At 38.6% G+C, this 20,298-nt stretch overlaps 1 protein-coding gene across 1 annotated transcript; it reads right to left on the bottom strand.

The window, feature by feature from the left end:
- Positions 1-342: 342 nt before the first annotated feature.
- Positions 343-8,627, bottom strand: LOC103552553 (olfactory receptor 2A2-like). Its single transcript, XM_008522624.2, has 2 exons — positions 8,560-8,627; positions 343-1,219 (listed from the first exon to the last, which is right to left on the bottom strand). Exons 1-2 carry the CDS (start codon positions 8,625-8,627, stop codon positions 343-345), a joined length of 945 nt encoding a protein of 314 aa, XP_008520846.2.
- Between the last annotated feature and the right edge of the window lie 11,671 nt (positions 8,628-20,298).

Below are 20,298 nucleotides of genomic sequence, written 5' to 3'. Positions count from 1 at the left end.
AGTCACATAATCTAAATACATAACGCAGAGAAAAGCATTGGTGTCATTTTCTTACCTGTAATTTTATTCTCCATTAATATTCCTGGCTTTAAAAACTAAAGTCAATTCAATACTTCTTTAAAAAAAGGATATTATGAAAATTTAGCTGTCTCATTTCCTAATGTGGTCTCTCAAGTTTGGAAGATAGGCTTTTACATGGAACTTTGCCCTATTTTCATCTAGAATTTGGGCAAAACCATGTTTATATCAAAATTTTAATGTGGACATTTTTCTGAGTATTTGCTTCAGCAAATCACATATTTTAAAAGGAAATCCCTGATCAAACAACATTCTCTCTACCCTTCAAGTGGGCCTCTTCCTCTGCAGTGCTTGATACAAGGCACCCTTCACCTGAGCATTCCTCAGGCTGTAGATGAGGGGCTTCAGCATGGGGTTAAACAGACTGTGAAACAGGGACAGTATTTTCTCCTGCTCTTCTCGTTGATTGGAGTCTGGGACCATATAAACCACCATGGCGATGCCAAAGAGGAGTCCAACCACACAGAGGTGGGAGAGGCAGGTGGAGAAGGCCTTTATTCGGCCTTCCTTTGACTGGATCTTTAGGACAGCCCAGAGGATGCGCATGTAGGAGACTAGCATTAAGCAGAGAGGCCCGACTAAGATAAACACACAGGTAGCAAAGATAACCACTTGGTTGATCCAGGTGTCAGCACAGGCCAGCTTGAGGACAGACAGAATTTCACAGAAGAGGTGGTTCACTTCCTGGGGCCCACAGAAGGGCAACCTGAGAAGGAGAATCACCTGTACCAAAGACAGAATAAATCCACCTGACCAAGATGTGAAAGTCAGAACTATACACACTCTCCAGTTCATGATGACAGTGTAGTGGAGGGGGTGGCAGATCGCCACAAACCTATCATAGGACATCACTACCAAAAGCAGGCACTCTGTAGCAGCAAAACCCGAATACAAAAATGTCTGCATAATGCAAGGAACAAAGGAGATGGTTTTGTTGTGTTTCACTAAGTTTGCCAACATCTTGGGCACATTACTGGAAGCATAGGAGATATCAATGATGGCCAGGTGTGAAAGGAAGAAGTACATGGGGGTGTGTAGACTCGGGTCCAGACAGATGAGTCCAAAGATCACGCCATTTGCCAACAGACTGAAGATGTAGAACAGGGAGAAGAGCCAGAAAAGGAGGACTTCCACGTCTGTACTGAGCTCGAATCCCACCAAGACGAACTCTGTGACCCATGACTGGTTGCTTCCCATTCCCTAATGACAGTTTGTCAAGCACTGAAATGTGATAAAAGGGTCAGAGCTGGAGAATCAACAAAAATTGGAGTCGTTTATCTCAAAATGAGTTCAGAGAAAGGTTATATCCTTGTCCCTACTTCCCCTGTTTCCCCAAATTGGTTACGTTCCTCTTTTTTACTTTTACTATGAAATAAATTTACTTACAGAAAGGGGTCAAGAATTATGCAACGAACTTCCATATACATTCACCCACATTCAACAAATTTTAATATTCCTTTATATTTTCCTTATCATTGTCTTTTTCTCTCTACATATGTGTTTTATTGGACCTAGTTTAGATTAAAATGTAGATGATACCCATTTACCCCTAAATTCCTCATTTTTCCAACAAGAACAAAGATATTCACTAACCTAACCACAATAGAACTATCAAAATCAAACAATTTAATACTGACATGATTCTTTAATCTACAATATTCTCTCTCTAATGCTGCCCATCCGGGACCAAATCCAAGGTTACATAATATAATTAATGTCATCTATCTTTAGTCTCCTTTCATCTGGAATAGTTACTCAGTCTTCATTTGTCTTTTATGACATAGATATTTTTGAAGAGTATGAGCAGTTCTCTAGTGGAATGTTCCTCACATTGGGATTGTACCAAATTCTTCATTTTTGATTCAGATTATTCACCTTCTTAGGGAAACACAAGTATCCTCCTCGGTGTATTCCATGAGCAGGGGCATGATGTTAATTTGTCCCATTATTGGTGATGTTCACTTGGATCACTTAGTGAAGATGGTGCCTCTCAAATATTTCCATTATAAAAACATTATTTTTTTCCTAATGTAATTTCTGGGGCATCCTTTAAAATTAATATACAAATATTCTGTCCCTCATAAATCTTTCAACCACTTTCAGCATCAGTTGGTTATCTGGAAATACTCAGTTACTGGTAGTCTTTATTGCAAAATGTAGTGTTATACATCCTTCATTGCTTTTATGTTTATTGGTTGTCAATTTCATTATGAAGATCTGCATAATCCTAAGATAAAATTGAAGATAAGGAGTTTATACCAAATATCATTTACTAGAACTGAATGCCCTTTCACCAAAGAATAAGTCTTGTGGGTGGGAAATATGTCTTGTACGTGTTTATATCTCATAATAACTAGTACAGTTCTAGAAGAAATAGGCACTCGGGGAATGTTTGTTAAATGGATTACTGTCATTTTTAGTTCAAAAAATATGTGTACTAAACATCTTCAATTTTCCAGTTTCTATTGACCAAGACATGGTTTCTACTTTATTAGAGGAGTTCACAGTCAGAATTCTATGACTGGAAAATGAAAGAGATAAAATCATAGATTCTTTCATTTCCATAAATATGATTGCATTTGGGAGGATTCTATGTAAATGTTCATTAAGTTTGAGACATGGATTTTTGCTATAGTTAATGGATAATCCTACATTGTGTAGAGTGGGAGATAGTAACATCAGTTTTGCAAAATTCTACTTAGACGCAGTTGGACACGATAAGCTATGACCGAAACACATTTAATCTCCAAGCATAAAGGATAATAATATTGTTGAAGGCAACAGTCTGTCACTACCCAGCAGGAACATTTGTTTATTAACATTTTAGTTTACTTATTTTTGTATCTGAATTAAGAAAACTCATTTTTATGTTTATTACCATTATTAGCATTTTGCTGTTAAAAAATAAACAACATAAAATATAAAATTGAAGGTAGATTAAAACTCTTAAGCAGATACAGTATTCAAATATAGAAGAATATATCATGATAGTGATGACTAAAACTGCACCTTCCCAATAGAGTGAATAAAACAATAGCGTCTCAGGTTTGCATGGTCAATGTGAGCAATTCTCTTCCTAGGCTGTCCTGTAACCCAGAATGTTTCCTGATCTATGGGGCTTTATTCCATTTTTCCAACTCTTGTCAGGAGTGTTGTCACACATCCTATGCTATTTTGTAATAGGAAACACATTTATATAAAATACTGTGATTTCAAGTCAGATAATAATCACAATAAGGTTATGAGCTGGGATGGTTCCAAGAAGAAATAATTACATGGGAAACTTACATGTTATACAGTATCAGCAAAGAAAATATTTACTGTAACTCTTAATAGAATTTTCTTCTCCATTGAGAGAGATCTCCCTGGACATCAATATCTTCATTTAGGCTAGGTAATATATAATGTCCTCCCATCAACTAGGCTATTTCAGACCCTTTTTCAGAGACAATGTCTGGATGTAAAGCCTCTCATTCTCTGAGTCCCTACTCCCTGAGACAATTGTGGTAGCTCTACCATCACACCCAATTACAATGGGAAGTGAAGGTGAGAGAGATGCTGTAGGAGTTCAAGGACCTCCTACCCACAACACAGGAGGCAGAGGGTCCCCAAGGTTGGAGAGCGAGACATCTAGGTGCCTATTATATCTACCTTCAATGCACAATGAATCAAAAGGGAAGATCACCCTAGATTGTCATTCTTGTTCACATAGCCACGGTGGTTTCCACTGCTGTCCTGTCCTATATCAACCACCCATACTGATAACTACCTCCTGGAATAAATTAATCTCTTCTGCATCAGGAGATGCTAGCACTGGATGTTCTCATAACAATCTACTTTGAGCGAGAATCAACCCACAGAGATGAGAAATGTACCTCTAAAATAAGTGTTGCATCTCAGTCCCTCAGCAGCTTTGGGATTAAATCACAGATACAGGCGGAGGACTTGCTGAAGGTTTTTCCAAGAACCCAGGAGCAGAGGTTTTATTTGAGAATCAGATGGATTAAAAACACACTTAAGGTTCCATTGAGAATTCAAATTCCCAGAAGGATCAGAAGATATTCTACCTTTTTCTCTTCTCCTTAAGGGGGAAAAACAGGTCTGCATCTTCTCTCTGAGAGCTGAGCTTGTGTCTATTGTCCTTGGAGGAAAACTTCTAGGGAACAGGCAGGGCAGAGATGGCATCACACTGTTTCTACACAAACTTTCAAACATCTCAAGGGTTATAAACCTGAGACAGATATCACAAACTACAGTACCCAAACTCTTACGATTGTTACAGTTTTGTGAATTCATGTTTCTACAGCCCCCAGGAAGGTACATGAGAGGCTGGGACTTTTAGATGGTTCAGAGGTGGGTTCCCATGGAGCCTGTTCTGGCAACCCTGAGAGGGAACAGATCCCCCAAGGCAAGATGCATCTCTGTCTGCAGTAGGGGTTGATAGACACAAATGAGGAAGGATGATGATATCATAAGTGACAATTATCGAGCCCTTCTTATATTTCAGAAAATGTGCCAAATGCTTTCTATTGACTACACAGTGATCCAGACATTATCAGCATTTTATGGATGTGGAGACTGAAGATTAAATATACTAAGTTGTCCATTCTTTAAGGGTGGTCCAGGGACCACTGGGAATTTCTGAGAACCTTTCAAAGAGTCCATGGGATCAAAACTATTTTGACAATAATATTTAGAGACTTTATGCCATTTTCATCCTCATTCTCTCATGAGTGCACCATGTACTTTTCTAGCGGCAATGGGACATGTCATACAGCAATACATAGAATGCAGAAGTTATAAGATCCAGCTGTCTTTGCTTAAGCCAAACCTTTAAAAATTTTTTTAAATATAAACCATAACTTCTCTTTTTACTAATTTTTGTTTTATGAGAGATATTTTTCCTAAAAATACATTGTTTATATTAAATTGTAATGGAAATGATTCTAAATTAATTAAAAGTAAATGTTTAATAAATTCTCAGTTTTAATTTCTAATATGATACATATGAAGAGATACAACCACATAGATAAAATGTGTTTGTATCCTCAGTAATTTTTCGAGTTTAAAAGTAATGCAAAGTTAGAGCACCATTGCATAAATGATAGATTAGCAAGGTAGCAAGGGCCAGAGCTGGGAACATGAAGTTTACCTTATACCAAACTGGTTGTCGTTTTCTATTGCTGCTGCAACAAATTACCACAAACCCATCGGCTGAAAACAGCTCGCATCTACTCCCTCACAATTTCCTTGGTCAGAAGTCCTGACACAGGTCAGCAGGCTTCTCTGCACAGGTCTCACAGGCTGAAAGCAAGGTCTTGGCTGGGTCTGCATCCTCCTCTGAGGTCCTTGCACTCGGCCCCTCCACCTTCAAATCAGCAGGTGTGTTGAGTCCTTCCCACTTTAAAGCTCCCTGGCTTCCTCCTCCGCTACTAGATGGAGAACAACGCCTGCTTTCAGGAGGCTCTCCTGATCGGGTCAGGCCCCCAAGATAACTTCCACATTTTAGATCAATTGATTTGCCAAAATCCTTCACAGCAGGACCCAGATTAGTGCTTGATTAAATAGTGAGGGGACAGGGATCTTAGCAGGCAACTTTAGAATTCTGCCCACCCCACAGAGTCTTTTCTCTTAACTGCTGAGCAGTGTTTTCTTTTTTTAGATCCTATAATATTCCTCAGAAAGATGCCATCTTGTCTCTGCTATCTTTGTTCTCAGCTGTATTTGCCTCCAGAACTCCTGCCTAAAATAATCAAAATAATTTTGAATCCTAACTCACAAGGGAACAATTTCCATTTCTGTGTCTTACTCTAGGTTATCAGATTAGGATACTTTAAAGTTTCTTTTAATTCCCAATTTATATGAATTTAACTGAGTGACCCTTTCTTGCACAGTCCACCCACCTGGCCCCTGACCTAGGCTCTCCTACAGCAAAATGATCATATTTTTCTGATCTTCTACATTTAGAAGAGCATTTATATAATAGATACAGAAGTAGTTTATTCAGTGTAATAGATACACCAATAGCTTGAATATGCCTACCACTTGGAGAGCCAGTGTAAGGTAGGGATAGACTCGAAGACACAGCTACATCCTATAGAGCCATGACACACATTTTCATATATTTGTACTAATTTGATTACTTGTTCTCCTTTGATTTGTGTTATTTGTACCTTGCATTAATCTTGTACAGAACTGTTTAGCATTGAAATGAGCTGATGATTCATCTAAATCAAGTTCTTCTCAGGCCAGCCATTTCCCATTGGGGTTACATTCTGAGGAGGCTTCAACTCCTTCTTCCAACACATTTGATCATCAATGCCAGTGTGATCACATGACTTATTTACATAAGGTGGTTGAATGTTAACAACAATGGGAATGTAACATCATATCGCAGAATTGTCATTTCAATTCAGTTTTATTACAGAACAAGTCAGTAAGAATTACAGAGGTATTTGCTAAGTCTTTCCAACAGATTAGACTCTTGCCCATTACCGGGCTATTATTATGGACAGATGTCATTACAATTAGCCATAATTCACTACTTTGTGGGTTCCAAGTCAGTTGGGGACAAATTTAGTTACCCTATCTCAGTTTAAAGGCTTGGACTGAAACTGGAATGTATCCTGTGTTGTTATACAGTGGGGCCCACTTCCACCCTGCCCCTTCATGGAGAGGACATGGTGTTATTCAGAATAGTTCATTTCCTCCTAACTGCACCACAGATTATAGCCTCTTCTGATCTAGTCTTGGGGAGAGAAATAGTACATCAGTGAAAATTACAAGTGCCCCCAGAAAACTGGAATAAATTCTCTTGTCTATAAGCACCTCAGGAGTGCAACCCTTGGGCCTCAGCAGCTAGAATGGAAGGCCATTGCCCTGTGGTGACTTTAGCGGCCATGTATATCAAAATAGTCAGGAGGTTCTGTTGGGTCAGGACCTGCCCCAGTAGTATACAGTATCATTTGTTGAATCGGCCTGACCCATGTCACTGAAGTCTCATCATATTTCCAGGCAGGCTCCCATCCTTTCCCTTCCTCCTTGACGAGAATTCCCTCTAAGCTGCTCTTTCTAGTTAACAAATCTTTTCTGACTGACTGTCATTCCTTATAAAAAGTGAATTCAGGTTGTCTAATGATGCCTAGATAGCCACTATTTGTTTTGATTTGTGCTAAAGTCATCTCTCTCCTAAAGCCATATTTTGTTTTGTGGGGTAATCCATTTTACTTCTTATTGCCATTGTGTACTAACAGGGTGAGCACAGTTTTGATGTATGTTTTGTTACCCCACAATACTGGGTCCCTCCTACTAGGGTTAGATAAGTGGTAGTCCCACCTAGATGTAATTTAGTTTGAGTATGCCATAAGGCCTTCTTCTAGAACCTTTCTTTTGTGAGGGTAGGGCCATTTCTGAGGGAATTCATACCCACCATGTGAAGTCTACAGTTTATTCCAATCAGAAATCTGTTTTCTCCTTCTCTGTTTAATAGCTTTCTTCCCGCAAAAACAAATGTGAGATGTACTTGTGCACAGCACACTATGGCATGCTAGGAATGTAGCTGATATATTTTGTCCATTATAACCAGGGACCTTTCTAAGCATTTGATCATCAAGGTTGACATTTACACAGTGATCAGTCAGCTGAGAATTGTACAACACATGGTCTGATGGCCATGTGGAGAAGGGTTCCTGGAAATTTCTTCCCAAATGAGATCTTTTGTAGTAGAGGCAACCTGAAAAATGAGACAAATGTTACTGCTACATTTGGTCCAGTTTATCATCACATCATATGACCAAAATATTTCCCAGTGCATTGCCACTCGGGATTGCATGCTTCCATTTGACCTTGTCAGGTTCCAAAAGTGGGGTTGGTTTTGGCAAACATATGACTTCACCATTTTGTGCATCTGGCATAATTTCGTTAAGCTACAATATCATTCTCTAGCTGTGAGCCTCTCTTGAGGCACCAATGTAATATCACATTTCCCTTATTGTATAACTCAATTATTTATTCATTTGTTCACTCTCAGCTACTATTTCTTCTTTTCTCCACTTATCATTGATTTGAACCCAGTTTCCCTCTTTGGAAGGGACATTCATTTCTGCCACTGTGCTGTGACAGATTGCTGAGAGCAATACCAGTTTAGCAAGTGTCCCTCAGTCCATTCTCTGACATGTAGGGTCTGACAACATAGGCGTTGAACTGGTGGGCCTCCTCAACCAATAGGCAATATAGCTGCATTCACTGTCAACCCCAGTTTTGCCAGATGGAGTGAAAACACCTGCATCCCAGCAGCCTTTCGGAATTCTGGCCTCAAAGTCTAAAAGTAGAGCTACAGTTTCTTGCTTAGGGATCATCCCTGCTTCTGGCAACTACAATTGCTGTGAAGTCTAGAATCTAAACAGGTAAGCCCCAGGATGACCCCATTCCCCAGAATGGTGAGGGTACAGAAGAGAGAGAAAATATCCAAAGACGACTAACTCCAGTGCTGGGTCCACCTGGAATCCCAGCAGAGTGACTTCTGTGATCCATGTCTGGTTGCCTGCCATGCTCCTGTGGCAGAGACAGACAAGCCCACGTCCACGACAGGAAGATCAGAGCTGTAGGCCGGTCAAGACACAAAATATTTGCTGAATGTTACAGAGTGTTTAGAAATGCATTACTTCGGATGGATTTTCTATAATTTATTTTTAGATATGTTTTAGAAATTAAATCGGTATGCTCATACAACTTAGATAAAAATTCCTTTATCAGTGGGATAATAGCATATATAATTTGTTATAGAAAATAAAATACAAGATCATAGGATCAAGTATTATTTACTCTACTGAATAGGATCTACTCACGTGCCCATATGTTGTTTCAGAGAATTCAAGTATTCTAGCTTCCCTTCGATGAGTCCTGATTACTAATGTAGTTGGGGGAGAGAAGATTCTGAGACAACATCTGCAATAGGAGGGAGTATCATATTCTCGGCTTTCTTGTCTTCTTGGTCCAAAGTATGAAGTGATTAGCGTCCTCTCTTCTTTATATGTTGCTCATTTACCTATTTACCTTCTCATATGCTTTTCTACCACTTATTTCAGATTTCAAATCTTTCTAAATAACTTCTCAGTTTTCTATTGTCTTTCAAACTTTGTATGCCCCTCCTTTTCAGCAGCTAACAGTCCCTAGATGCATCTTCTGGTACGTCTGTTTCATCTTCAGTGTTTTGACAACATTTTGACTACATGCAATGAGCACATGTACAAATCTTAAATTCAGTTAAACATGACATTTCTGCAGCCTTTTTAAGTGTGAAACTCAAAAGGGGAAAGTGAATTCACATTACCGTGGGTGAAGTTAGAAATGACAGATGTATTATAGTTGTAATTTTGTTTGGATGTTTTGTTTTTTCCCTTTTATCTCTTAATATAGAGAGAAATCGCAGAGCTTATCTTGCTTTGTGGTGTGACAGAATTGTTTGTCGTCATGATAAATTCCCATTGTCGTCCAATCCACAGAAGATTCCTTTCTCATCACCTGCTACCAAGCGTGGTAACTGCCTCCTACTGTTCTGATGGACTCTGAGCAGCCCACAGGAGCATCAGTTGGTTTGTTCTTACTAGATATAGACATTTCAAGACTTTCAACATCTATTGCCAGCTTGGGGGTAGAAAATTTGCACAATTCCTGCCTCTGATGCTGTGTGAGAATCATGCCTCTTTCCCACAGGGTCACCAATACTACAAATTATCAGTTTTAACCTTTGCTAATTTTGAATGTAAATAATTTCATACAGTTTAAATTTACATTTCAACGATAACTGAACACATATTCCTTGAGTGCATCATGTTCCAGCCTCTGTTGGAAGCTCTGGAGGCACAGCAGTGGATCAGGGAGATATTCTGAAGGGGAGACATATTCTGAGCAAGTAGGTGATCTATCTGTCATCCATCCCTCACATTTCCATGGAGGGGAGGAACCTCTCTACCCCGGATGAAGCACTTTGGGATTCACCTGCCCTCTCTGTCCTCTAGTTGACATGATTTGTGAAACAGGAAAAAGGCACTGAGGATGGCCCTTCTCTGCTCTCCTGTTTGGTCAGAAACATTTCTAGCCTTCCGGTTACAGACTGTGGGAGCATGTTCTGTCCCCTTTGGGGGTGGGGGTGATCTAATGGCTGTGACTGTAATTTAGAGAGAAATTTTATTAAAGATATAAACTATGTTTTCCAATAAACATCACTAATAAAACATATTTTAAAAATTGCTACCTGATTCCTGTGTCTATTTCTCCATTTTCTCAGACCTGGAGCAAGGAGAGGTCACGGTTAATTACCACCCCTAAAATACCAGGAGTAAACAAATTAAGAAAACATTTGTTGAGAGTGAAAAGTTCTGTGACGGAAATAAACAGGGTAAATGATAGACAGCGACCCGGTTTGAAAGAGCTCCTATAGATGGGATTGTCAGGAAAGGTCTCTTCAAAGAGGAGACACATGGGTGGAATCTAAACGATGAAGGAGAGTCCACCCTGACTGCAACCAAGTAGACTGCTCCTTGCACAAGGAACAGTAAAGGCCAGTCCCTGGGCAGGAAGGATGTGGTGAGTTCTAGAAATAGAAAAAATCCAATGTCCCCACACCATAGGAACCAAGAGATTGTGCATATTCATTTTACGCCTGTTTATATTTTTAAGAATTGGAATTGACATAGAAGTTCATAAATTTCAGATGAATTAAAATATTTGGCTACGCTTGTAACACAGAATACCATGCAGCCATTAAAAATGAAAATAAAGATCTTATAGTGAAAGGAAAAACTATCCAGATAAAGTCAAAGCATATGTCTATAATAAGATCCACCTTATATTTTAACATATGAACCTGTTTATATACATATGTCTCTTGTGCTTACTTACAAATATGGAGGAAAATTCTGTAAGTTAAAAATAAATCTGTCTACACTATCTCTACAGAGTGTGATTATGTAGAGACCTAACTTTGTGTAAATTGTTTGCTTTATTTGTTTTTAAATAAAATTTCCTCATTATCAGGAGACAAAACAAGATATTTCCATTTTGGAATAATCTGCGTATAATATACAACTGAAGTTGCTCATTATTCCTGCTCTTACTGAGAGTAATCCTCATCAAATTTTAATAGGGATCTCAAATCTGAACAGATTTTAAGGGCTTAAAATTGGGGAAATAAGTCACTGCATTTTGATCAAAGTTAACCTTTGACAGGAAAAGGGATATTGAAAACCTCAATTCCGTTTTTCTTTATGGAGCTTTTTTTTCTGAATTGTCCTGATAGAGAAAAAGATCAAGATCTTGTATTGACTAAAAGTAGAAACAGATTTAAATCAGGTTGAAAATTATGGCCACATCCACCAAAATGTGAGGGAGAATATAAGCAGAGCACAGTTCTGATGTTGCACAGGTCAAAGGAAGTGACCTTTGTCGTTCAGAGAAGCACATTTCAATGGCCTTTTAATTTCCTTATCTGTAACATGGCTTCTTGGAATTTCAAGTCAAAAACTGAAAGACATGAAAACAACGATAAAATCAGTGCCTGTAAATACAGAATCAGAAGTGTCAGGGAATTTAGCTGTCATCTTGTCCAGAAGTCTTTCCATCAGCTTCTTAGAAGAAGTCTCTTACAATCAGCCTGCCTCTTACAATCAGAAGGCCTCTGCTGGAATGACTCACACCAAACTTTCCCTTTATTTATATTCCTGTGATTGCACTGTGCTCACTGGGAGACACATTTGATCAGAGTGCCATGAAACTGCAAATTCGCGAGACAATTGCCTGCTCTCATGTGAACTTATGAGTCTGTGCCTATGTTGATTTGGTGTTTTATTAAAAGGAGGAGTGGCCTTCTTCGAGTAAATTCCTAAGTTTTGAACGGACACTTCACTGGAGTGCTGAAGAAATAGCAGCAAATTAGGGTGGGTAAAATATCTTACAAAGTCACTCCAATATTATTGAATTGATTTTATCTGAGTGGGTAGCTATACTTTGACTCATTAATTGATGTATTTTAATTTCATGCAAGCAGAGCACAGTTGAAGGATATATACCAAACTTCCAATTTTCAGAGATATGAATTGGAAATTGGCCAATTTTTTGAACAATGCAAATGTAGTGACAGAATGGAATATGGCCCATTGTGGACACACCAAATGTGTTAATAGATCCCACTGAATCAAGCTGAATAGGATGGCAGAGAGCTCTTAATCCCTGTGAGCTCCAGGTGCAAGGAGGTTTTGTAAGTTTTTAAGACTCTTCTTGAATAAGCACATTTTGTCGTATGGAAAGCAAGGAACAGAAATAATGACAGAAAGTTAGATAATGACTTCAGAAAAAGTCCCATTTGCATGTCTTTGGAGCAAATAAGGACACAGGAAGCTGGCAAGAGTAAGTTTCTTTCTAAAGATCATGTTTGCATGAGTCAGGGGAGACCTGCAGAGGTGCAGTGTGGGCGAGAGCTTGGAGAGGAAGGGCAGGCAGGCTGAGCACAGGGCCCGGGCAGCCTGTCTGGGCCTGAGATGGAATCCTGGGAGAGCAGCAAAGGAAAAGTCCAGTGGGCTCATCTGGGACCTCCACGTGTGTTCCTCCTGCACCCAGCCAGTGATCCAGGAGAGTGGACACACAAATGCTTCAGCTATCAAATATGCGTGCTGTTAGCATCCTTTTCCCAAATGATTTGGATCCTGTGAATATTCAAATTTCATAATTAAAAGAATCTAGAATTATAGAGTTTTACATATAATTTTTTTGGTAAGACACTTCTGATTGAAACTAATAGTCTAGAAAAAAATTTCCAAATGGCAGGAATAAATAAGAAAGTACATAGAATTCTTAGTGAACCGACTCATTTCATCAAAAGTGAACTACAGACAAACCATTGTAATACTGGATGTCAACTGCACTTTTTACAGTGTTGTAGGAAGGTCATGAGGAGACAGCTCTAGAGTGGTGACTGTCTACACACACTAGTTGTTGATCAACTCATTTGTGAGGACAAGGAAAATAGAAATATAATATAAGGGAAAGCAATTTTTTTCCTTGTAAATATTGGCATGGTTTTGCATTTTGAATTTTACAGTTCAAGAAGGCAGATTTTTTTTCCTCTGAGAAAACGCCTGAGGCAGATACAATAAAGCGACACATACCTGAAACGAAGATTTCTTTAAATGTCCACTCTAGCTACATATTAAAAAAATATCTTCCGTGCCCAGGATAAGGAGAAAAGTTTCATGGAGACATTTCTCTGTTCTTCCATAGCATGAGGATGATCAGGGACTGAAGAACACAAGATACTGAATAACAATGAGGGCAGCATGGTTACCGGGACTGATTAGACCATGAGTCCAACCTCACTTCTGCAAGGTGAACCGTATGAACTTGAGTCACTTATTCTAAGCCTCGTTGTTTTCGTCTCTGAAGTGGTGACAACCAATATGTAAAGGGCTGATGCGAAGAATAAATACAACGAAATAGAGTTATATTAGGAATGAAAGTGATAGCATGAAGAAGAAATACCCTTAAACTGGTGTATATTCAGAGTCAAGTAAATGTTAGCTGTTATTAATAGTACTAAAGGTATCAAAAAATTCAAGAAAAATGCCAAATTGTTGGGATTAGGAGTCAACAAAATCATGGTACAGTAAGCTCTTTAGCATTTCTCTTGCTTTTTAAAAAATTAATTGTGAGTTTAAATAAAATACAGACATTTTACTTTCATTTCTATCAATGTTTCTATATGCTGATTTTTAAAATTAAGTTTAAAAAGGAATTTAGGAAATGGAGGAATCCTTTAAAGTAACCTCATTCCTCGATTGAAGAAGAAATTGTAGGTTTCAAAACTCAAATGGCTGTTCTGCCATTCCAAATATCCCAATGTGAGAGAAAGTGTGACTCTTGTGAAAGGAAAGGGGGCCATATTCAGGATATTTACACTGACCCAAAGTAAAGGTTTCTATTTATCACTCTGAGAGTGAGAGCCCTGGGCTGTCAAAGATGCAGATCTGGGGCGGCACAGAGTTGACCCATTCTCACACTAACTCAGAAATTACTTACCGTTTCCAACAGTTACTTTGACACTCAGCTTCATCCTAATGAGTAGCACAGTTTAAGAAACAAACAAGCAAACGTTGATTCTGAGCCCAATTGCCTGGGTTCTAATCCTGGCTTGCTGCGTACTAGCTTTGTCACCAATCTGTGCCTCTCTGTTCCTCAATTCTTCCATCTGCAAAATAAGGTGAATACTAAACCTTACTTCATATGACAGCTGAAAGAATTAAATCAGTTAACTCACATAAGGCACCTAATATGTACCTAAAAATAGATTTTGAGGGATTTGAAAACCATCATTAGAGGGTTTCTTCTGGATCTAATAATCATTTGGAAACATGTTAAGGAATCGTAATATTCCTCTGCTAAACTAAGGAACAAAAGAGACGCTGAGTTTCCCTATAAGACAAGGCCATCTGTTTCCTGGACAAGTGAGAAATGGGCCCTGTTTGGTTAGACAATATTTCCGAGAATCTGTGGGGCAGGAGCTTAGCAGCAGGGAAGGAAGATCAGTCTCAGGGTAAGGAAGCCACTCTCCTCTGCCTTCAGCATCTTCTGTTTCTAAGAAGAGGCACCTGGGCCTCAAGGCCCCTGAAGTTCCTTGTAGACCCTGAGCCAGTTGATCTCCTACATGGATGGTTAGCTGACTCCTCTGCTCTGACACAGTCATGATAGAGCCAACAAACTGCCTTGTGAGGATGATGAGTGAGGCGCAGACGGAGGGTTCTAGAGGCTCAGAGGCTTTGTAGTTAACCAATGAATGCATTTCCCATGTCAATTCATTTTCTTCTTTCAGTCTCCCGTGGGCATTTTTGGGTTTGTCTGGCATTTGTTTTTGTTTGCTTGGGATTGGGTGAAGCCAGAATGTCTCTAATCTATGCAAGACCCTGGCACAGAAAAAAATTAAAAAATTCAAGATTGTGTCATAAACTGATTTCTCTCATACGTATTTTATCAGTCTTAAAATTGCTCCACTCTCTAGTTCCTCCTGTTTGTCTGCAGAGGAGAGGCTGTCATTTCTGAATCTCTCATAGGAAGTGCCCCATAGACCCAGTTAAGACATCATCTCAGATAAATAGGTGATCTCCCAATGAGACAATGCTATTGCCAAATAATCCTTGCACATTTCTCACTTACAAACATTTTTGACTTGGGGGTCGGGACATACCTCTCCTTTAATTTTCTTATTTTGCCCTCCACTTCCAACATCTCCAGATTTCTGAGCCATATTTTTATTTCTGCAGTCTGAGTGAAGACCTATAGTTAAAATATACCTCTCTGTCTCTCTCACACGCTCTGTCTTGCCCCAGGCGATAACATTTGATGATTGTCAAGTCCTTCCAGGTCTAAATTCCTAAGTGTCTATCGTAATCTAGCTCTCTAGAGAGTCTTAGTTCTTCAACTGTGGTGGAAGGAGAGCTTCAAAGTAGAAGGAATACACTTAATCTATTGGAGAGTAGAAAAAGAATATTTAAGAGGAGGCAAAATTCGATTATCTCTTTTCTTAAAATAGCCTGTATGTCCAATAGAACCTCACTCCACTTAGCTCCTTATTCTCCAACACATGCTCCCTACTTCATTCAACTCCTACTCCCCAGGACTCTTGATCTTGAAATTCTTAGTCCTTACTTCAAGTTAATTTTCTGCTTGTATTACGCATTGGACTTGAAACATAAACCCAATCCTTTAAAACAGTCATGGAGCCATCCTCAACTATCCCAACCAAATTAACGTACTCTGGTAGACAAAGAGCACTTATTATAGCATCCTTCAAGGCTGTGCTTCAACAATGTATTGTGTTTAGTATTTTTTATTGTTCATCTTTCCTATAATTTTATAAACAAAGCAAGATTATTCCAGAAAACATATTTTACTTACCAACACTCAGACCTAAGGATAAAAATTTAGCACATGTTCATTCAGATATGCATAATTACCACTGTTATTTCTTTTGGTGATGACAGTAGGGCGACATTTAACACAGCCTATGGTAGATCAAAGAGGTTCCATGCTTTGTCTCCTTTTTTTTTGCTTTTAATCTTTGAACTCGATGGAGCAAAAATATTTACTATAGAAAGTATTAAACTTCTTATGAGTGGTATTAATATTTACATTGATTAATATTTTATTTTGTAGTAAGAATAAACATTACAAAACAGGCTTGGCTCCATCGTTCCTGATGGACCTTTATTAAATTAAGTTCAGTTTAGAGATAACAGTGTTTGCAGGTCGCAATACAGCACCTAGAGCTACACTTAAATATCATTTTAATATTATGCCTTCTCTGTGACAATAATTCCTCCTTCAGAGGGCTGGAGTCCTGTAATTTTTTTTTTAGGTCCACTTGGCACATAGAATATCATCAGGGCATTTGAAAAAAATAAAATAATATATGCCATGATGAAAAATTAGAAGTATTGATGACTGTTTTCACCATAACTTCTGTCATGGTACATGTTTTTAACCAAATAAGCTGTTTTTGGGTGTGCTTCATCAAAACAAGGGAGTAAACCAAGAAAGAGGAAGATGTGAGATTAATGAACTAAGGGGTCCAACACAGGACAAAGGCAGATGGAATTGCTAGGAAATAGCCAGTGCAAACAGAACGAGAAGGGAAATCTCCTGAGGGATGGACATATTGTCTGAAGTGGCTGGGGAGCACTGACATGTGTAGAAAGCAATAGCAATGGGCACAAGGGTCCAAGCAGAGGGTAAAACAGGCAATTAGTGACATCACCTTTCTTCCTTGTAGCTGTAAGTACTTAATTGATACCCACTTCCTGCTTAGAAAGTCAGGTGAAGAATATATTGGCCTAATAAAGAGTTTTCTTTTCAAACTCCTTGCTACCGCTGCTGTGCTGGGAGTGAATGGGCTTCACGTGGGGATGCTTTTCTCTCTTACAGCAGTAGACTTCTCCAGCAATTGCCTCCCCTTGATTGGGCTGATTACTGGGATCACAACACTCCATTGAATTTTGCTCAGGGCTTGACGACTGGGTACTGACCACCACTATCTTCCTTAATCGAATGTTTACCATAGACCTGGAATGTGGCAGGCGCAGTTTAGGGTATAGGTGCTGAGGGACACAATTGATCAAGAGAATCAAGTCTGCATTCCCCTTGCTCACATTTACTGGTAAACAGAAGAGATGCACTCGTGTGACCTTTTTCTTAAAAGTCCCTACCTCTGTTTACCATCCTCCCTCTCCCACCATGTTTAAGGAAAAAAATGGAATATTCGTTGTAAAAAGACATAAGCTCCATACGTAAAATTAAAAGGAATTCTGAAAAGTACAAAGGAAAAATCTAAACTTATTCCAAATCACAGTACATTGAAATAACCGTTAGGATTAGTAGCTTAATATGCCAATGATTTCTCCATGAATATATACAGATCCAAGACAAATAAGACAGACTGATGAATAATTTAATGAAAATGTAATCCCATGATATTTTAGGAAAGTATTTTTATATTTATTTTGCATGTAAAAAGAATATTTTCCCAATATAAAAGCAAGTTAAGCAATTCAGAAATATACAGCCACACCACCCACACATTTTGTTAATGAAATCCCACATATCTCTGTGCCCTTAGAGAAATATAAGAAGAGAAGGATAAATAGACAATGATAAATATTTTTTTATAAAAATTGGTTCATACTCCTCATGCTATTTTTAAGCATATATGTTTTTTATTGTAGCAGAAGTGAAAGTACCCACTATACAACTAAAATACTCATTCTACTTCATAATTTTTAGCTACAAGATAAATTTCTTAAGACAATCTTCTTGACACAAGAATAATTTTCCTTTATATTTAGAGATTGTAGCCATTAGGTTTTTAAAACATTATGTCTTATCTGGAGAAAGTATCCATTGGATCCCTAAAACCAAAGTATGGAATACTTAGCACACTTCAATTTCCTGCTTCTCAGGATTCAGAAGGCTTGCTTCAGAACTTAAACCATTTAGCGGGTACTGCTAGTTGTCTGCCCTCTGGCCCTTACCCCCTTCCTTGCTGACCTAGTACTCATCTCTTCAGGTACTAGGTAGTAGAGTTATCAGAGAAAGTAGACCTCATCTGGTGCCAGAGAGGATTAAACAAGGATAAATCTAAACCAAACTATCAATTTCATCCTCTTTATCAGTGACTGCTTTATAGATGGCCATTTGGCCCCATTTTGGTCAATGGAATACAAGAAGAAATGTGATTAGAGGGAGTGCTTCTGGGAAAGATTTTCCTTCTTGGTGAAAAGGGAAAGACAGGGGTGGCCCTGGGGCCGACTGTTTTGAGTTTGCGAGCTCCGCTTCCGAGGCCCAGTGTTTCGCTGGTTTGAATCCAGGACATGGACATAGTGCCGCTCATCAAGCCATGCTGAGGAGACATCCCACAAGCCACAACTAGAAGGACCCATGACTAAAATATACAGCTATGTACTGGGGGGATTTGGGGAGTAAAAGCAGAAAAAAAAAAAAAGCTTGGCAACAATTGTTAGCTCAGGTGCCAATCTTTAAAAAAGAAGGGAAAGATTGACAAAAGAATTTCTTTTTGCTTCTTTATCAATTTTGAATACTTTTATACTGGAAAATCCTCCTACCAAAACATCTGAAAATGGCTCATCCACCGTATTGCCAGAAGAAAACCTGTATTCTGCTTTAATTCTTAAGGTTTGTTTATTTTGTAAAGTGATTTGGGTACAAAGAACTGGAGTGATATGGTTGAAAGTCCCTTAAGGCAAGTGAGAGTGTTTGCAATATGCTCGTCTTTGAGGAGGTGATGCTTGAGACCTGATCCATTAGAAGGGCTGGTAGAAGAGGATTCTGTATCTTGTGTTTTCACTTTTTTTGTGCTCTGTATTGATTAAAGAGAGTCTTGATTTCACTCTAATCAAATATATCAATGTTTCCTTTTGTGGCAAACTATTTTACATATTATTTTAAAAATCTTTCCCCTTCATATCTTCTAAAAGCTTTGTAGTTTTGCCTTCGACACTTAGGTTTTGAAAACACTAGGAGCTGAGTTTTCTGCAGGGCTGAGTATCTCTATGGTTACTCAGTTGTGCTATCACTGTTTACTGCAAAGCCCTTCCTTTCCCCAGGGAACGGCCATGCCACATCTCTCATGTAGCAAGTGTCAGAGAGGCATGAATCTGCTTCTAGGTTTTGTGTTCTGCTCAGTTTCTTTGTTGGTCAACCCCTGGATGAATGCCACACTTTAAGGTATTAGGACTTCGCAGTACATTTATGATCTGGAGAATCTAATCCTCCCACCTTGTACTTTATCTGTCCTGAAAGTGTGTGGGCTAACCTTGGCCCCTTGTATTTTAGAATCAGCTTCTTGAGTTCTGCGCACACCCATTCATTCTGCTGGGATACTGTAGGATATTGATTAGGATACATTCCATACATTAATCAATTCAAAGAGGTTGAATCTTCATAATATTATGGTTCCCAATCTAAGAACCTGGCGTTTCTCTCTTTGTATATTTGTGTATTTAGTTACCATAGTGCCTCAATAAATTTTTCTAATTGTCTCTTTACAGTTTTTGTATATTGTTTGTTAGACTTCTTTCTAAGCGTTTCAAAATTAAGTCCTGTTGTCTATGGTAGCATTTGGTAAAATTTTATTTTAATTATTTGTTATTGCTGTATAAAATATAATAGATGTTCATGTTGATTTTGCATCAAGCTGCCTTGTTGAATTTTCTTAAAATTTTAATAAATATCAAAAGATTCCTTTGGATTTCCTACATATGCAATCATGTCTTATCACAATTTGTTCATTCCAACTCAAAATGTGTGTGCGCTTGTATTTCTGCTTTTTGTCTAACTGTACTGGTTAGGATCTCTAGAAAAAGTCGAAAACAAGAAAAACAAGTGGTGCTGGTGTACATCTTTCTCTTATTCTTTGTCTTACCGGGAAAGTTGCCAGCATTTCACTAAGTATGAAGTATGAGGTCTGGTGTGTGTGTGTTTTTTCTTTCTCTTTTATTTTTTTCCTAGATCTTCTTTAGCCAGCCCTGGTGGTCTAGTGGTTAAGATTCTGTGCTCTCACTGCTACAGCTGGGGTTCATTTCCTGGTCAGGGAACCACAGCTCCATCTGTCAATTGTCATACTATGGTGGCTGCATGTTGCTAAGATACTGAAAGCTATGC

This window comes from Equus przewalskii, chromosome 4 (assembly GCF_037783145.1).
Source record: "Equus przewalskii isolate Varuska chromosome 4, EquPr2, whole genome shotgun sequence".
Lineage (NCBI taxonomy): Eukaryota > Metazoa > Chordata > Mammalia > Perissodactyla > Equidae > Equus > Equus przewalskii.
The sequence above is the reverse complement of the archived record's forward strand: the minus strand, read 5'-3'. Positions and strand labels throughout refer to the sequence as shown.